Below are 16611 nucleotides of genomic sequence, written 5' to 3' on the forward strand. Positions count from 1 at the left end.
CGGACAGGCCAAGGACCAGCGTCTGAGCCCGGCTAAGAGCAGGGATCAGGACCAGTGCGCTCAGGCTGGAGCTGTGGGTGAGCGACCCCCGCTCTGCCACCCCCTCGCCCCTGCCCCTCTGCAGGTGCCGGCGCCGGGCCCTGCCACCCGGCACTAATTGCAGGCGGCTGATCTGTAATTAAAGCTCTCCCTGTCACATGAGCTGATGTCTCAATATCAATCGCTGCAATTAAAGCCCCCCCCCCCCCCAGCCTGAAAGGTTGCAGCGAAGGCTGCGAGGCGGACACCCCAGCACCCCGCGGGGACAGGGACCGCGGCGCAGAGCCCGAGGGCACGGCGGTCTTGCAAATACTGTATTACTCGGCTCAGTCACTACCAGGGGTTAAAACCAAACCGTACGGACTGGAACCGCACGGAGGAGGAGGGCGTCTTCGCAGAAGACAGATCGGTGTCCTCGCTGGAGGACAAGGCGAGCGGAGGGGCCGGGCGCCTGCCTCCATCCAGCGCCCGGAGGAGCTGTCGCCCTGCTCCAGGGCTTGGGGGTCCCCGGCCCCCCGCAGCAGGGGGTCCATGGGGGAAGGCACAAGATGAGGAGGCGGCGCTGGGGCAGAGCAGGCGTCCAAGGAGCTGCAGGGAGCCCACAGCGCCGGGGCAGGGCGGCTGTCGGGGCCGGCGCGCGGGGATGCTGGCAGGGAAGCAATGCCCCTAGGAAGAAGAAATCGCCGTCAGGAGACACCGCGGCACGGCCGAGGGGCGCAGCTCCAGGGGCTGCAGAGCTGCCTGGACCAGGGAGACCCCTGGGACCCCCTCACCTTCCAGCCGGGAGCCCCTGGCCCCCAGCTCAGCTCGGCAGGGGGTTGGCAGGAGAGTTGTGACCCAGGGCTGCCCCACGGGCTCGGTGGGACAGTGGCAGGAGAAAAACGTTCGCAAGCGGCCAGCGTGGCGGAGGAGCCCGTGTCCCCGCCGCGGGCAGCGCCGCGGGGTCAGATCCAGAGCAGGGCGAGGAGCGTAAGAGCCAGGCACTGGGCACGGTGCTGCGGCAGGGCCGGGGCCGCAGTGTCCCGGGGCGTCCCCGCGTCTGCAGGGGCAGGAGCAGGAGCAGAGGTCAGCGTGAGGCGGCCCGGAGGGGCCCCCACCCCAACCCCACCTCGTACTCACCGTCGGGGGCCCCTCGCCCGCGGGGCTGGGAATTGGGAACCTCCGTCACCGGCTCCGGCGCTGGAATAAACCCAGAGGGTGTCAGAGAGCCGGTGCCTCCCGGCACCAGTGCGCGCCTCCCCGAGCCCCAGTGCAAACCAGTGCCCCCCAGCAGCCCCCCCCCCCCCCCCGCGGACTCACTAGTGGCTCTGCAGCAGACGGAGACGCGCAGCTTCAGGCAGCGCCCGGCGCTCTCGGGGCTGGGCACGGCTGGGCAGAGGGGGGGTCAGCAGCTGCCGCGGGCACCGGCACCGGCACCGCCGCCCTGGACGGGAGCCCCGGGGCTCCCCGACGGGCCGGGCCGGGCCAGAGCCGGGCCTGGCGCGCCCCCTCCCGGCGGAATGAGGGGCGTGAATCCCCCCCCCCCCCCCCCCCATCCAGACCCCCGCGCACAGCCCCGCTTCTCCGTGCGCCTCCCCCCCGGGGTGCCCAGACGCCTCCCACACCCCTCCCGCACCTCTGGCTGCATCCAAAGTCATGGTGCACCCCCACCCTGGGGGCACCCAGACCCCCCGCCCCCCCCGTGCCCTGAGCCCTCACGCAGCCAGAGCTCTGGGTACAGCCGGAGCCCCCCCAGCCCCGGTTGCATGCACACCCCCAGGTGCAATCGCTGCACCCTCCCGTGTGCCCCAGTCCTGATCGCATCCAGACCCCGGGTGCATTCAGACACCCCCTCCCCCAAAATTTCTCCCCAACCCCGATTGCATCCTGCCCCCCCAGCATGATCCAACCCCAGTTCCATGCAGACCACTGCTACACCCCAACCTCCCCATGTGTCCCGATCCTGGTTGTATGGGTGCAGCCAGACCCCCACGCACTGCACCCAGACCCCCAGTGCACCCCAACCCATTGCACCCCCACCTCCCATGCACCACAACCCCATTTGCACCCAGACCCCAGGCACAGCTGGGACCCCCCCAGGCACCCCGGCCCTGGGGGGCAGCCAGACCCCCAGTGTACCCCAAGCCTGGCTGCACCCCACTACAACCGCATGCAGCCCCCAGCGCACACCAGCCCCCACGCACCCCAACCCGGGTGCCCCCAGAGCCCTGGGGGTGCCCCCAGCCCCCGTCACGGGCACTCACAGATGTAGTAGTAGGTCTCCCCCGGCTGGAACTCGAAGCCGAGCGAGAAGGGGGTGAAGCGCTGGATCTTCTCCGAGAAGCGGACGGGCCCGAAGGGCGCTTGGGGCTGGTTGCACTCCCAGCGTTTGAAGGCCCCGGGGGTCTCGTAGCAGCCGCGGTACCCCTCCCGGTCCACCATGAAGAGCGTGAACGTCTCTGCCCGGCCGGCGGGCACAGCCCCCTCGTAGTGCGGGCAGTAGATGTCCAGGTAGTCATTGATGGACACCTGGATGGTGTAGTCGTCCCGCAGGAACCTGCCGGGCAGGAGGGGGGAGCTGGGGAGTGGGCGCCAGGGGGCCGGGAGAGACGCCCCCCACCCCGTGCTGCTCCGCTCGGCCCCACTCCTCGCCCCGGCAGAGCGGGTGGCCAGGCTTTTGTTGAAACAGCTACCGGGCACCCGGCCTCTCCAAACAAACAGGCATCAGCTCCGATTAGCTGCAGCCCGATGGAGCTGAATGGGCTCAGCGGCTGCAGCTGGGGGGCCGGGGCTGGCCCGCAGGAGCCCGACCACGCGGGCCGGGGTCAGGGGCCGGGGCACAAAGCCCCTCGCCCCAGGCAGCAGCCTCACGGCCCCCAGCGCTGATCGGCGGTGACACCCCGACGGGGGGTGGCCCCGAGTGCTGCTGGCCCTGCAATGGGGCAGCTGGCGGGGTTGGCGGGGGGGGGCTCTGGCCCCAAAGAGGGGCTCCCCCAGCTGTGCAAACCCAGCCCGGGGACGGGCAGGGGAGGGGGCACAGCCCAGGTACCTGCGCAGGCAGGCACGCAGCGACGCGGCATGAGCTCACGCCTGTGCAAACAGCTTGTGCAGCCAGGCCAGGGTGGAGCAGACACCTCTGCAGACACACACACGTGTGCACACACACACGCAGACACGCACACACGTGTGCACACGCTCGGTCCTGCCAGCCCGGGGCGGGAGATGCAGCAGGAGCCCCTCTCCCCATCCCCACCCCAGCAGGGTGGCAGCCCCCACCCTGCGCCCACGTCTCCCCCCGGCCAGATCCTGCTGCAAGCAGGGCAAGCCCAGGGCTGGGCGTTGAGCTGGCAGCAGGCAGAGCCCTGGCCGTGCTGGCAGAGCCGTGGTGGGACGGGGGACTCCTGGGTACAAGGATGGGGACGTGGAGCCAGCACCTGGGACCGGGTGCTGCCCCGCACCCTTTACCAGCCTGATGGGGTGGGATGCATGTTGGGACCAGCACAGCCCAGGGCTCCCATTGCCCGCTTGCTGCGGCCAACCCAGTGGTGCTGCCCCATCTCTGGGGCCACTTCTAGCCCAGCAGGGCCAGCGGGGAGCCCCCCCGGCCAGCAGAGCCCCCCTCCTCCTGCCCCAGTGCCCGGCCGGGGCAGTGTTTACACCAGGCTCAGATTTTTGGCAGCTGTGGCAGAGCCCGGCGCATTAATCACCGGGCCGGCAGCGCTGTCGGGGCTGGGAGGCTCAGGCCTCTGTGAGCACCCCCCCAAGCCGGGGGCTCTTCGAGGACAGGACCAGGCGTGGGCTCCCAGCTGACTCAGAGCATCAGCCAGGCTGCTCCCGCTGGGCTACGCTGGCCAGGACGAGCCCAGGCAGGGCTGAGGGCTCCCGGGGGCCAGGGCGCACACCCTGACCCTGCAGATGGGCGCTCAGCACCCCAGCCCCGTGCTGAGCAACCCCCCTCCTCCATCATGGGGTGCCTGTGGGCTTTGGTGCCCACCTCCTGCATCCACGGCTCCCCACACCCAAATTGGTGCCCCAAACCCTGCCCGGGTGTGCGCCCACCTGCCTCAACCTGGCTCCACAGGCTGGAGCCCCCCACGGGGCAGCGCGGCCCCAGGGCCCCCCGCACAGCGCTCTGACCCTGCCCCCTGCACTCTCCCCTCCTCCAGTGCCCAGAGCAGCCCCGAGCCTGGAACTGCCTAAAATGGAGGAGGCCGGGAGGGGGAGATGGGTTTGAGGCGAGCGCGGGGCTGGACCCCAGCCCAGGGATGATGGCAGAGACGCGGGCGGCACCCCCGGCCAGGGGGGCGATGCTGGGCTCTGCGCCCACCAGCACGATGCCCAGAGCTGGTGACCAGTTTGGTGCCACCTGAGGATGCCCCACCGAGGGTGGGGGGCTTGGTGCTGCCCAGGGGTGGCTGGCAGGCTGGGGACACCCAGGGCTTGCTGCCACCAGGGGCTCGGTGCCAGCAAAGGATGCCCAACGCCACCGGGGGCACGGTGCCACCCAGGGGTGCCCACGAGCTTGGTAGCACCCAGGGCTCGGTGTCAGCCGGTGGTGCCCAAAGGCTTGCTGTCACCTGGGAGTGCCCGGTGCCACCAGAGGTGCCCGATGGCTCGGTGCCACCTGGGTCTTGGTGGCACTGGAGGTGCCCGGGGCTCGGTGGCACCCCGAGGTGCCCGGTGGCTCGGTGCCGCCCGAAGGACTGAGCGGCTCGGTGCCAGCCGGGGCTCGGCGCCCAGCGGGGATGCCCGGTGTGGCTCGGTGCCCACCGGCTCCGCCTCGCCCTGGGGTCCCGCCGCCCCGGTCCCGCGCCCCTCCCGTCGGCGCGGCCCCGCGCCCAGGTGCCGAGCAGCGGCGGCGCCGCGCGGGCTCGGGGCCGGTGCCGCTCCCGGTGCCGCTCCCGGTGCCTCGCCCGGGCTCGGCCGCGCTGCCCGGCGCACACAAAGGCGGGCGGCCCGGGCCGCCCCGGTGCGGCGGCGCTACCTGGGGTTGCTCCCGTTCCAGTGGACGCCGTGTCGGAGGCCGCGCACCGGCGGCGGCGGTGCCCAGAGCAGCGGCGCCCAGAGCAGGAGCCCGAGCAGCGGCGCGGGGCGCATGGCTCCGCCGGCGGCGGGCGGGGGGCGGCGGCGGCGGCGGCGGCCGGGGGCGGGGGCCGGGGGCGGCCCGGCACGGCACGGCCCGGCCCGGCCAGGCCCGCCCCGCCCCGACAACTTCGGGCCAATCCGCGCTGCGCCGCCGCCCGGCAACTTCCCCGAGTGCCATTAACCCTTTGGAGAGGGGGGGGCGGCACCGGCACCCCGCCACCGGCACGGCGTCCCCGGTACCGACCGGCACCGGCACGGCATCCCCGGAACCGATCGGGACTGGGACCACCGCCCCTAGCACCGGCACGGCATCCCCGGTACCGCCTGGCACTGGCCCAACACCCCCAGTACCGATTGGAACTGGGACCACCGTCCCCGACACCGGCACAGCATCCCCAGTACCGATCAGGACTGGGACTGTCGCCCCCGGTGTCCCCAGTACCAATCGGGACTGGGACCACTGCCCCTGGCACCAACCTGGCATCCCTGGTACCGCCTGGTACTGGCCCAGCATCCCCAGTACCGTCTGGGACTGGGACTACCGCCCCCAGCATCCCTGGAACCAGGCAGCACTGATCTGGCATCCCTGGTACCAATCAGGACTGGGACCACCGCCCCCAGCATCCCCGGTACCAACTGGCACCAGTCCAGCATCCCCAGTACCAACCAGGACTGGGACCGTCACCCCTGCCATCCCCAGTACTGATCAGGACTGGGACCACTGTCCCCAGTACCAACTGGCACTGGCCCAGCATCCCCAGTACTAGCTGGGACTGGGACTGCTGCCCCCAGTACTGGCCCAGCATCCCCAGTACTGATTGGGACTGGGACCACCACCCCCAGCATCCCCAGAACCAGACGGCACTGACCTGGCATCCACGGTACCAATCAGGACTGGGACCACTGCCCCCGGTGTCCCTTGTACCAATCGGGACTGGAACCACTGCCCCGGCACCAGCCTGGCATCATCCCCGGTACCGACCAGGACTGGGACCACCATCCCCAGCACTGGTTCAGCATCCCCAGTACCAGCTGGGACTGGGACTGCTGCCCCTGGCACTGGCCCGGCATCCCTGGTACCGACTGGCACTGGCCCAATATCCCCAGTACCGACTGGGACTGGGCCTGCCCCCTCCCGTACTGACTTGGCATCCCCACCCCCAGCCCCAACGGACTCTCCCAGTGCTGACTGCACCAAGACCAGTACTGACCAGAAGGGCCCAGAACCGGTCCCCACCCTGCACTGGTACCGGTAGCCTGGGGCACCCCGGCTGCAGCCAAGTGCAGTGGGAGCTGGGGGCCACCAGCACCCGGTGCTGCTCACCCAGAGGGGTCCGGTGCTGGTCCTGCACCCGGGGCAGCTCCTGCACACGTGTGTGTCTGCACAGAGGCTGGTCCTGTGCATGTGTCTGCACATGGCCTGGTCTTACACGTGTGTGTTCACACATGGGCTGGTCTTGCACACGCATGTGTCTGTACATAGGCTGGTCTTGCACACGTGTGTCTTCACATCGGCTGCTCCTGCACAGGCGTGTGTCTGCACATGGGCTGGTCCTGCACACGCATATCTGCACACGGGCTGGTCCTGTGCACGTGTCTGCACATGGGCTGGTCTTGCACACGCATGTATCTGCACATGGGCTGCTCCTGCACACAGGTGTGTCTGCACACGGGCTGCTCTTACACACGTATTTACACACGTGTCTGCACATGGGCTGCTCCTGCACACGCGTGTGCTTGCACGGGGGCTGCTCCTGCACGTGTGTCTGTGCACGTTGCAGCTCCTGCACGTGTGCACCCCAGGGCCAGCTCCTGTCCGTGTGTTTGCACACAGGGGTCAGCTCCTGCTCACGCCTGTGGCTGCGTGCCCAGGGCATCCCGCAGACCCCTGGGTTGGGGTGGGGGGGACCTCAAGGCCCCCCTGGTTGCTCACAGCCCCCTTTGTGTACGGGAAGGCTGCAGGGGGGGCCTCCCTGGAGCCTTCCCCAAGCTGCCCCCCCCCCAGCAGAGGGGCTGCAGCCCCCAGCCCCGCACCCACCTCGTGCTGGGGGCCCAGAGCTGGACGTGGCGCTGCGGGGGGGGGGCTCAGGAGAGGGGGACGCCCCCTCCCTCGGTGGGTGCAGTCGGGTTTTGGGGCTACAGCCCGGGGGGGGGGGGGGGCAGGGTGACCCCCTCGAGCTTCAGGGGGTCCCTCCTGCTGCCCCCCCCTCCCCCGGGGGCACAAAGCCTCAGGGCCGAGTGTCCGGGGGCGCCCCCCGAGCCCCCCGCCAGTGCAGACCCCCGAGGCCCTCTCGGGGCCCTGCCCGCCCCCCCCCGCCCCTTCACCCCCCCCACAGCCCCCCAGAAGCGCGGGGGGACCCAGAGGAGCACCGGGGCCCCCCCCGCACTGCAGCCGCCCCCCGGTGCCCCCCCCCCCCCCACCAGGCGGCGCTGGCGGCCCCCGGCGCCCTTTCCGGTAACGCGGCCGCTCCGGGGGGGGGGGGGGCCGCGAGCGCTGCCGGGAGTTGTAGTCCCGGAGCCCCCCCCGGTGCCCTTCCCCGTCCCGCCCCCCCCCGGTGCCCCGGAGGCAGCACGGAGGCAGGCTCACGGCCCCTTTATTGGCCCGGTGGCGACAAGCGGGCGGCGAGGCCCCCCCCCACCCTCCCCACCCCCCCGGCCCGGCGGCTCCAGCGGCGGTCCCGGCCCCGCTCAGGCCTCCCGGGGGGCGCCCGCGGGGGGCGGCGGCGCCGGCCTGGGGAGGGGAAAGGGGCGGTGAGGGGGGGGGAGTGCGGCGAGGGCCCCCCCCGAGCACCCCTTGTGCCCCTCTGCAGCCCCCAGCCCCACCTCACCGCCATCAGCCTCTGAGCCCCCCCTTACAGCCCTTGCAGCCCCCCCATAGTCCCTATAGCCCCCCAACAAGCCCCTGAAGCCCCCCCCATATAGTCCCTACAGCCCCCCCATATAGTCCCTACAGGCCCCCAAGTCCTCCCCCAGTTCCTGCAGCCCCTCCTATAGCCCCCCCCACTGTAGCCCCTGCAGCCCCCCCACTGTAACTCCTACAGCCCCCCCCCAGCACTACAGTCCCTACAGCCCCCCCAAAACTGCCTGCAGCTCCCCCCAGTCCCTACAGCCCCCCCACTACAGTCCCTATGCCCACCCCCCCCCACTACTACAATCCCTACTACCCCCCCCAAAACTGCCTGCTGCCCCTCAGTTTACCCTCACCCTCCAAAAAAATAAAAAATCCTGCCCCCCCCACTCACCTGGAAGGGATGACGGTGACGTGGGGGTGGCCGGGGGGGCTCTCGCTGCGCGGCAGTGAAGGCCCCAGGGGGTCCGAGGGCAGGGGCCGGCGAGGCGGGGGGGGCTTGGCAGGACCTGGGGGCTGCGGGGGAACGGGGGCGTCAAAGCTGCGGTATGGAGCGACCCCCCCGGGAGGCTGGGGGGGCCCCAACCACCTCCCCTGCCCCGGGGGGAGCAGGGGGCCGCTGTCCTGCCGGGTGCCGCCGTGCTGCCGTTACCTGAGTGCCTGGCGCCACGGGGTCCGCAGGCAGCGGGCGGGTGGGGGGGGGCGGCCTGTCCGAGGGGGGGGCCTGGGCAGAAAGAGCAGGGACGGTGAGCGCAGCCTGGCGAGCAGGGTGGGGGGCACAGGGCAGAGCCTCCCAGGGCAGGGCTCTGAGGTATGGGAAGGGTGGGTGTAGAGGTTGGGGGGGGGGTGTCGGGGCTTGTGGCACGGGGGGGTGCCAGCCGCTGGGGGCGGTGGGTGCGGGGTGGGGGGCGCAGCTTGCCTGGGTGCTGAGCCCCAGCCTCTGCCCTGGAGGCTGAGCCCCTGAGGTCATGCACAGATGCATGCAGCAGTGGCAGAGGAGGGCAGAGAGAAAGGGGGGGCCAGGGGACCCCCACCCCAGGCAGGGCGTTACCTGGGAGGCCTTGGTTAGAGGGTCGGGCGGGAGAGGCCGCGCAGGAGGATCGGGCCGGGCCGGGACAGCCGGCTGCAGAAAGAGAGAGGCGGCGGAGGGCAGGCATGCCATGCAGCCGTGCACGGGGCTGGTGCAAGCCGTGCAGCATGCGGAGACCCCCCCCCGACCCAGCAAAGCGGAGACCCCCCCACCCCACCCTACAAGCAGGGGGATCCGGGGCTCAGCCCCGCTCCACGGTGGCCACCGCAGCCCCCGGCCAGGCACGGAGCCCAGGCTGCGGGACCGTGCATGGGGGCCCTGACTGCAGCCCCCATGGGCACAGGGACAGCGTGCCAGGCACGGGGACACCAGGACAGCGGCTGGGGGCTGTGCCGGGCAGTGCCAGGCTCAGGGAGTCACGGAGCCGAAGCACAAAGCCCCAGGAGGCTGCGGGCAGCGGGGACGCTCCGAGCTGCTCCCCGCCGGGCATCTCCTCAGCAACAGCCGCACAAAACCCCCGTACCCAAGGCAACCGCACCGCAGGCTGGCGGCACAGCCCATAACCACAGCAACGGCAGCCCCCTCCCCAGGGAGGCCGGTGCCCGTCGGGGTGACGTCCCCAATCCCCCCCCGCCTCTCACCTTGCTGCTGTGCATGACCTGCAGCTCCGTGGCCTGGCGCCACTGCGGGGGCCGGGGGCGCTGCGGGGGGCCCTGCCCGGCCAAGGGGGGCTCCGGCTGCGAGATCCTGCAGGGGAGAGGCAGGATCAGGCCCCGCTCGCTCCTGGCCCTTGGGTTGGACCCCACACGACAACCAAGCGACACCAACACCAAGCAGAAGCCGAAGAAAAACGAACCCCTCGGCACCGGAGGATGCGACACCCTGCGCCCCCGAGCCCGGGGCCGTCCCCACACCCCAAGGGCACTGCCAAGGGAAGATCGCAGCACCGGACGCCTTGCGAAGCAGGACGGCTCAGGGACAGCCCCCAGACCCAGGCTCCGGCAGTGACGTTACCCGCTCCAGCCGTCTGGGGCTTCTGGACCCAGGAATCGGACCCGGGTCTCAGCGCTGTGGGGAGAAGAGTCGTGGCTCAGCCCGGGGGGCTCAGCCCGGGGGGCTGGGGCTCGCCTGCAGCGCGGTGGAGAGGTGGGGAGGGCAGGCAGGGGAACTGCAGTGACATGGGACGACGAAGTGCAACGGGGTCCGCTACTTTTGCCGGGGGGGACGTGCACAGACACGGCTCGGTCACCTGCTCACGGACACGCTCATGCAAGCCCACACGCTCCGCTCCCCGCCGCGGCCACGCGCGCGTGCCCACGTACATGCAGGCAGCCCCGTGACATGCAGCCACACGCGTGTGCACGACCATGGCTGGGTGGCCGCCCCCGGTGCTTACCCCTGGCGCTCACCTGTACTGGCACGACGTCCCCTTGCCCAGCTGGCAGAGGTGCTTGTGCAGCCCGGCGCGGCGCGCGCAGCACAGCCCCAGCACCAGCGCCAGTCCCAGCAGCGCGCTCAGCAGCAGGGCGGTGGGCAGGGCGCTCCCCCCTGCCGAGAGCCACACGTCAGTGCCCGGCTGTGCCCCGCACCGCCTCGGGCAGCACAAAGCCCCATTCTCTTCCCCGCTGCTCCCCCCCCAAAGCTCGTGCCCTCACCTCGCTCCAGCGTGGCGGCGGGGCCGCTGTCCTGGCTGCCCCCCGCTCCGGGGCTCTCGCAGGTGGGGGGTGCCCAGCCCGGCTCGCAGTGGCAGTGCCCGTGGTTGTTGCACACCTGGGTGGGTGACACCGAGCCTCAGCCCCCAGCTGCTGGCAGCCCCCGCGTCCCCTGCAGTCCCACAGCTCACCCCGTGCCCGTGGCACTTGCTCCGGCACTGCTGGTCGCCCAGCACTGAGACGTCCTGGCACTGGTGCTGGAGGCACACCTGCGGTGGGATGCGGTGTCAGGACCCGTGGGCACGGAGAACACCCCCGGCACCCCCCGCAGCCCTCACGCTCACCTTCCCGGGGCCGCAGGCTGTGCCGGGCAGCACCATGGCTGCGTCGCTCACGTCCTCGACCCCGGGCAGCGTGGTTCCCTGGCACGAGCCCTCCGCTCGGCCCCCACGGGCACCGCCACGCCGGCACTGCAGCCTCCCGCAGCCGGCATCCCTGCGGAGACCAAGGGTCAGGGATGTGGACAGCGAGGATGGGGACAGTGAAAATGGGGCCAGCACTCACTGCTGGGCACAGGCGACGTAGGAGCCATTGGCGAGCTGCCCGCAGTGCCCACGTTCGTCCCCTTTCGCGTTCAGAGAGGCCATGCAGGAGCTGGAGACAGGGCTGGCACCTGCAGCAGGAAGAAGTGAGCCCAAGCCCCCCACACCAGGCCACTGTCCCCATGCCGTCCCCGCCATACCTGGCCCCAGGAGCTGCTGGCACTGCCCCTCGTAGGTGGCACAGGCGCCACCGTAGCAGCGTGCCCGCCCCCCAGCGCAGGGCTGCCCGTCCTGCAGGAAGGCGTTGGGTGGGCAGTGAGGTGAGACCCCGTCGCAGAACTCGGGCAGGTCGCACTCCCCCAGAGGCTCCCGGCACAGATGTCCCGCACGGCGCAGCTGCAGAGGGGCAAAGTCAGACAGGCAGGGATCCTACTGCATCCCCAGGGGTGGCACCCCAAGAAAAACCATCCCTGTGGAGGGGCTGGGAGGCGGGTGGTGGTCCCAGACCCCTCCCCAGGTACCTGGCAGTCATGGCAGCAGGTGTCCCCCGTGGCACACTGCGCTCCGGGCACCAGCTGGCAGGTGCTGCTGTTGCAGCAGGGGTCGGTGCACTCCTGCGGGCACAGGGACTGCGCTGAGCACACGGTGGGACCCCCCGCTGCCACCCCAACCCCACAGCGGGGCTGGGATGCACAGCTCCTGGGTACAAATTTAAGCCAGGGCAAGGGCAGCTGGGGCTCAGCCGGTGCCCCCCGCACCCCCGTACCAGGCTGAGGCCGCAGTCGCAGCCCTCGCCCGGCTCCAGGAAGCGGTTCCCGCAGCGGGGGCTCTCGGCCAGCTGCTGGGGCTCGGGCACGTTGAAGAGGCACCAGCCCAGCCCCTGCCCCAGGCTGCGCTCCAGGTCCTGCTGGCTGCAGTTGCTGAAGCTCAAGCCGGGCGTGAGCCTGCGGGGACGCAGAGGGGACAGTGAGGAGGGCAGGGGGGGCACCTGCCACCCTCCCAACCTCTCCCAGAGCCCCCCTTGCAGCTCTCACCCCGTGGGCAAGTCCATGATGCAGCCGTGGTCGTGGTAGAGGTTGCTGCACTCGCAGAAGCGCCCGACGCCGTCATGGCTCATGCCCAGGCTGTGCCCCAGCTGATGGGCCACAGTGGAGGCGATGACGAGGACGCTGACCGAGTAGTCCTGTGGGACAGGAGGGGCTCAGGGCGGGGGGGCAGCAGGGGGACAGAGGGACACGGGGGTACTGACCATGCTGACCCCCCCGGAGCGCGTGGGCGAGCACATGGAGGCTTGGACCGACATCCCCACCGCGACGTCGTCAAAGCTGGAGCCCCTGGGGAGAGAGCACGAGCCTCAGCAGGGCTGACACCGCCTGCACGCCCTGCCCCGTCCATCCCCGTCCCCTTGTCCCCGTCCCCGTCACTCACGTGAGGAGCTGCGCGTTGTCGTGGGGCAGCCGGGGCAGCAGCTCCTCCTGGCGCCACCGCAGGAACCGCTCCAGCGTGGCCCGGGCACTGCGCCCCACCTCGAACCTGTCGCCCTCGCTCCACACCTCCACCGCCACCAAGGCCACGCGCACGCCCAGCGGCTGGAAGAACTGGGGTGCACGGAGGGGGGGGGGGGTCAGGGACCCCCGCAGCAGCAAGGGGATGACACGAAGACACACAGACGGCGTGGCAGGGGCCCGGCTCGACTCACCGTGTCCACCTGGTTGGCGATTTCCAGGGTCCGGGTGCGGGCACGTTTCAGGTCGGGGTAGTTCTGGAACTGCGGGCGCAGGGAAGGGCATCAGCAGGGGAGGGGGCAGCCCCCGGCACCGGGCGCCCACCCGTCCTGCACTCACTGCGGCGTGGTCCAGCACCATCACCAGCTCCACGAACCGCGGCTCCGCCACCGAACGCTTGCCCTGGGGGACAAAAATGGGTCAGGGCAGCAGCGAGGGGACCCTGCTCTGGTGGGGGAGGACCCCAGGGCCACCTCACCCTCTGCAGCCGGGGCGGCTCTGTCTCCACCTCCACCGGGGGAGGCTCCGGGGGGCCCTGCCCACAGGCCCTCGGTGCCAGCCGGACCTCCCGCAGCCGGTACAAGATGTGGCTCCCCGGGGGGCCGCTGGTGTCCGGCTCCAGCCCGTAGCTCCTGTTCTCTGCCACTCGGAAATGGCCACTGCAAAGAGGGGACCAGGAGGGGACCAGGCATCAGCGGCACAGCACGACCCGGGCTTGGGGACCACCGGGGCTGGGGGCTCACCTGAGTCCGGAGCAGGCACAGAGGCTGGCCCAGGAGCTGGGGAAACCCCGCACGTTCCCCCGGTAGCAGCAGTGCTCCTGCAGCAGAGAGAGGTTTAGGGGCTGGCCCCGTGCTGGGGGCCCTCTGGGGACGGGGAGGGCTCGGGGACGCAGGGCACCCAGGTCCTACCTGCCTGCTGGCCTCCTGCACCACCCGCGTGCCGTTGGGCAGGTAGTAGAGCAGCGCCCCGGTGCCCAGCACCAGATCCCTGCCGGAGGAGTGTGTCAGCCCCAAGCCAGGGTCCCCCAGCTCGCCCTGCTCCGAGCACACCGCAGACAGAAACAGGGCCCCCGGCATCCCCCCTCCCATCCTGCTCCATGTCTGTGGATGGAGACAACAACCCCAGCCCCCCACCCCACGTGGATCACAGATGGGGACGGGGCTCACGGGACCCCCACCCTGCAAACATCTTGGAAATAGATGAGACCCTCACCCACATGCGTCATGGGTGGGGATGGGGCCCTTGGATCCCCCACCCTGCACCCTCCTCGGGGGATACAGGACCCCCACCCCACACAAACCACAAATGGAGACAGGGCCCATGGGACCTCCACCCCACTCCTCCCACCCCCGCCATGCCCCCGCCAGCCCCCCCCCTCACCAGTTTTGCTCCAGCTCCAGCACCAGCTGCGCTCCCTCCAGCTCCAGCATCACCTGCAGCCGGCTGGGGAACCCCCCCTGCGACAGGCAGCGGTCACAGCGGGACCCCCACCCCAAGGACCCATCCCCACCCATCCCACCCCATCCCTACGTGCCCTCCGAAACGCCTCGTCCCCCAGCTGGGTGCCAGCAGGGCCGGGGACCCGCCTGAGCCTGGCGCGTGCCCACCAGGGAGGGGCGGAAGGGATCCCCCCGTGCTCCCCGGCCCCCGCCCTCACGCCGCGCAGGAAGCGTCCCTCCCTCGGCAGCGCATTGTGCGGGGACAGGGGTGTCGGACGGAGCCGCCGCCACCACCCCCAGCCCCCCCCGGCCGCCCCCCTCGCTTCCTGCCTGGTGCGGCGGCGGAAACGCTGGAGAGACTCCCAACGGCCATGGGGTGGGCTGGGCCCTTCCGCCCCGGCCAGGAGGGGTGCTGGGCGCACGGTGGGTGCCAGGACCTGCTAGGGTCCCTCCCAGCACCGGGAGAGGAGAAGGGGACAGCAAACCCCCTCCCACACCCCACCGGACCCTTCCCCGCTGACCTCGGGGCTGAGCAGCTGCGCCCGGAGGCTCCAGGTGCTCGATCCCTTGGGGGATTTGGGGTCGGGGGCACTCGGATGCTGGGTTTCCTGCACCAGGAAGGGTGCAGGGGAATGTGGCGAGGCCACGGGCAGCCCCCACCCCACCGCAATCCCACTGTCACGAGCCAGGCAAGCACCCACGTGGCACGGGCACCCCAGGGAGGCGGCGGGGGCTCACCTGCATCGCCTCCTCCAGGCGGAGCAGCCGCTCACCCCGCAGGACCCGCGGCGTCACATGCCAGTAGTGTCCCAGCTCTGCAGGGTGCTGCTGCCAGCTGTCACCTGTGCAGGGCCCAGAGCCACTGTCACAGCTCGGTCACCCAGCACAGTCCGTGTCCCACCCCCCCAGCATGGGCAGGAGGGTGGGGAACAGGAGCCGGGGCTGCCAGGCTCACCCCAGCAGCTCCCAGTTTGCCACTGGGTGCAGCCCCCGAGTGTCACTGGTCCTGAGGGACCAGGGCACTGAGCCTTGGAGGTGCCTGGACATGGCACCTGCAGCCGGGACGTGACACGTGGGGTCACGAAGGAGGCTGTGGCCCCACATCGCAGCACGCCCCGGGCCGGGTGGGATGGGTTTCCTGGGGTCTCCTGCCAGCTCTTACGTCAGCTGCCGGCACCGAGCCGCCCCATACAACCCGCTCGGGGACTGGGGAGGCCTGGCCCCAGCTGACTCAGTGTCCCTCGCCCCTGCAGCTCCCCACGACGCTTCCCCACCCTCCGAGAGGGCTCTGGGCACAGTCCGGGGCCACGGCAGGACACCTGCACGCCCCCATCCCCACCGCCCTGACACTCCGGGCAAGGGCTGGACCCCTCCACGCCCGGGCCGTGGCGTTGTCCCCAAAATCTCCCGAGGCTGTGACAGCCTCCCCCACGTCCCGGTCCCACGGGAGCCTTTCCCTTTTGCCGCAGCCCCTCTCGCCCCCGGGGGCCGGCGGTCCCCGAGCGGTGCCGAGTGCCCGGGAGGGGTTGGCGGGGGCGGGACAGACGGACGGCCGGACAGAAGGACGGCCCGGCCCCGGCTGGTGACACACGGCCGAGGAGGTGACGCGGCAGCCGGTCCCAACCGGGACGAGCCCCCCCGCCCGGCACGGACAACGCCGAGCCCCCTGCGTACGGCAGCTCCCGGGTACCGGGAGGAGGAGGGGGAGGAGGAAGATGAGGAGAAGGAGGAGGAAGATGATGACGATGATGATGAAGAGGAGGCAGAGAGCCCGGTGCCCGCCGCCGGACCCCGCCGCGCCCGGTCCCGGTCCCGGTCCCGGTCCCCGGTTCCCGGTCCCCGCTCACCTGCGCCTCTCCCGTGCGCCCCGGTAGCGGCGGCGAGCAGCACCCCCAGGGCGAGGAGCAGCGCCCGTGCCATCGCCCTGCCGGCACCGGGGCCCGTCCCGGAGCCGGTGCGGGCTGCCGCGGCCCCGGGCTGGCGGCTCCCGAGCTGAGCCGGCGCGGCCGCCCCCGCCGGTGCTCCCGGTGCGCATTGCACCGCCACCGCCTCCACCGGCAGCGGCCCGGCCCGGCCCGGGAGGAGGAACTTCCTGCCCGCCGCCGCCCGGCTCCGCCCGCCGCCGCCGCTCCGCCGGCGACGCCCAGCCCCGGCCGGTGCCTGGGGGACGGCGGCGGCTCCGCCTCGGCTCGCGGCTCCGGGGCTCCGCGCAGCGGCGGCAGCGGGCGCGCCGGGGAGCTCGGTGCGGCTGCCCGGTGTTCCGGAGAGCCCCTCGCTTTCGTTGCCGGTGCGCAGCAGGGTCCCCGCCTGCAGCGTGCCGTGGGCTGGGACCCCCGGCTTCACCGTCCCGTGTGCTGGAGACCCCCACCTTCATCACCCCGTACAGCAGAGGCCCCCACCTTCATCACCCCGTACACCGAAGACCCTCACCTTCATTGCCTCACTCGCTGTGGACCCCCACTTTCACCATCCTGTATACCAGAGCCTCC

At 71.6% G+C, this 16611-nt stretch overlaps 1 protein-coding gene across 6 annotated transcripts; it reads right to left on the reverse strand.

Moving 5' to 3' along the window:
- Positions 1–339: 339 nt before the first annotated feature.
- Positions 340–16298, reverse strand: ADAM15 (ADAM metallopeptidase domain 15). 6 transcript variants are annotated; one of them, XM_084500341.1, is made up of 29 exons: positions 15970–16298; positions 14861–14964; positions 14064–14140; positions 13592–13670; positions 13424–13500; positions 13159–13339; positions 13020–13082; positions 12875–12943; positions 12604–12773; positions 12425–12509; positions 12210–12358; positions 11942–12119; positions 11697–11789; positions 11376–11571; positions 11198–11306; positions 10978–11128; positions 10825–10902; positions 10637–10751; positions 10391–10529; positions 9996–10049; positions 9623–9728; positions 9003–9074; positions 8604–8675; positions 8346–8467; positions 2283–2575; positions 1339–1407; positions 1159–1218; positions 813–1078; positions 340–705 (listed from the first exon to the last, which is right to left on the reverse strand). In XM_084500341.1, exons 1-28 carry the CDS (start codon positions 16040–16042, stop codon positions 984–986), a joined length of 3129 nt encoding a protein of 1042 aa, XP_084356467.1. In that variant the 5' UTR covers positions 16043–16298; the 3' UTR covers positions 340–705; positions 813–983. The 6 variants fall into 6 exon arrangements, with proteins under 6 accessions (XP_084356467.1, XP_084356462.1, XP_084356463.1 ...); XM_084500336.1 differs by lacking the exons at positions 340–705; positions 813–1078; positions 1159–1218; positions 1339–1407; positions 2283–2575 and adding an exon at positions 7681–7834; XM_084500337.1 differs by lacking the exons at positions 340–705; positions 813–1078; positions 1159–1218; ... (1 more) ...; positions 2283–2575; positions 9996–10049 and adding an exon at positions 7681–7834.
- Between the last annotated feature and the right edge of the window lie 313 nt (positions 16299–16611).

This window comes from Aythya ferina (assembly GCF_964211825.1).
Source record: "Aythya ferina genome assembly, chromosome: 29".
Lineage (NCBI taxonomy): Eukaryota > Metazoa > Chordata > Aves > Anseriformes > Anatidae > Aythya > Aythya ferina.

Bases quoted from the DNA above. Each gene is read 5' to 3' on its own strand.
- ADAM15 (XM_084500341.1), bottom strand. From the start codon at position 16,042: ATGGCACGGGCGCTGCTCCTCGCCCTGGGGGTGCTGCTCGCCGCCGCT. The intron at 10,050-10,390 runs GTGAGCGCCAGG...TTCTCCCCACAG, and splicing joins GGGACGTCGTGCCAGTACAG to CGCTGAGACCCGGGTCCGAT. The intron at 1,408-2,282 runs GTGAGTGCCCGT...CCCTCTGCCCAG, and splicing joins GGAGACCTACTACTACATCT to CCGTGCCCAGCCCCGAGAGC.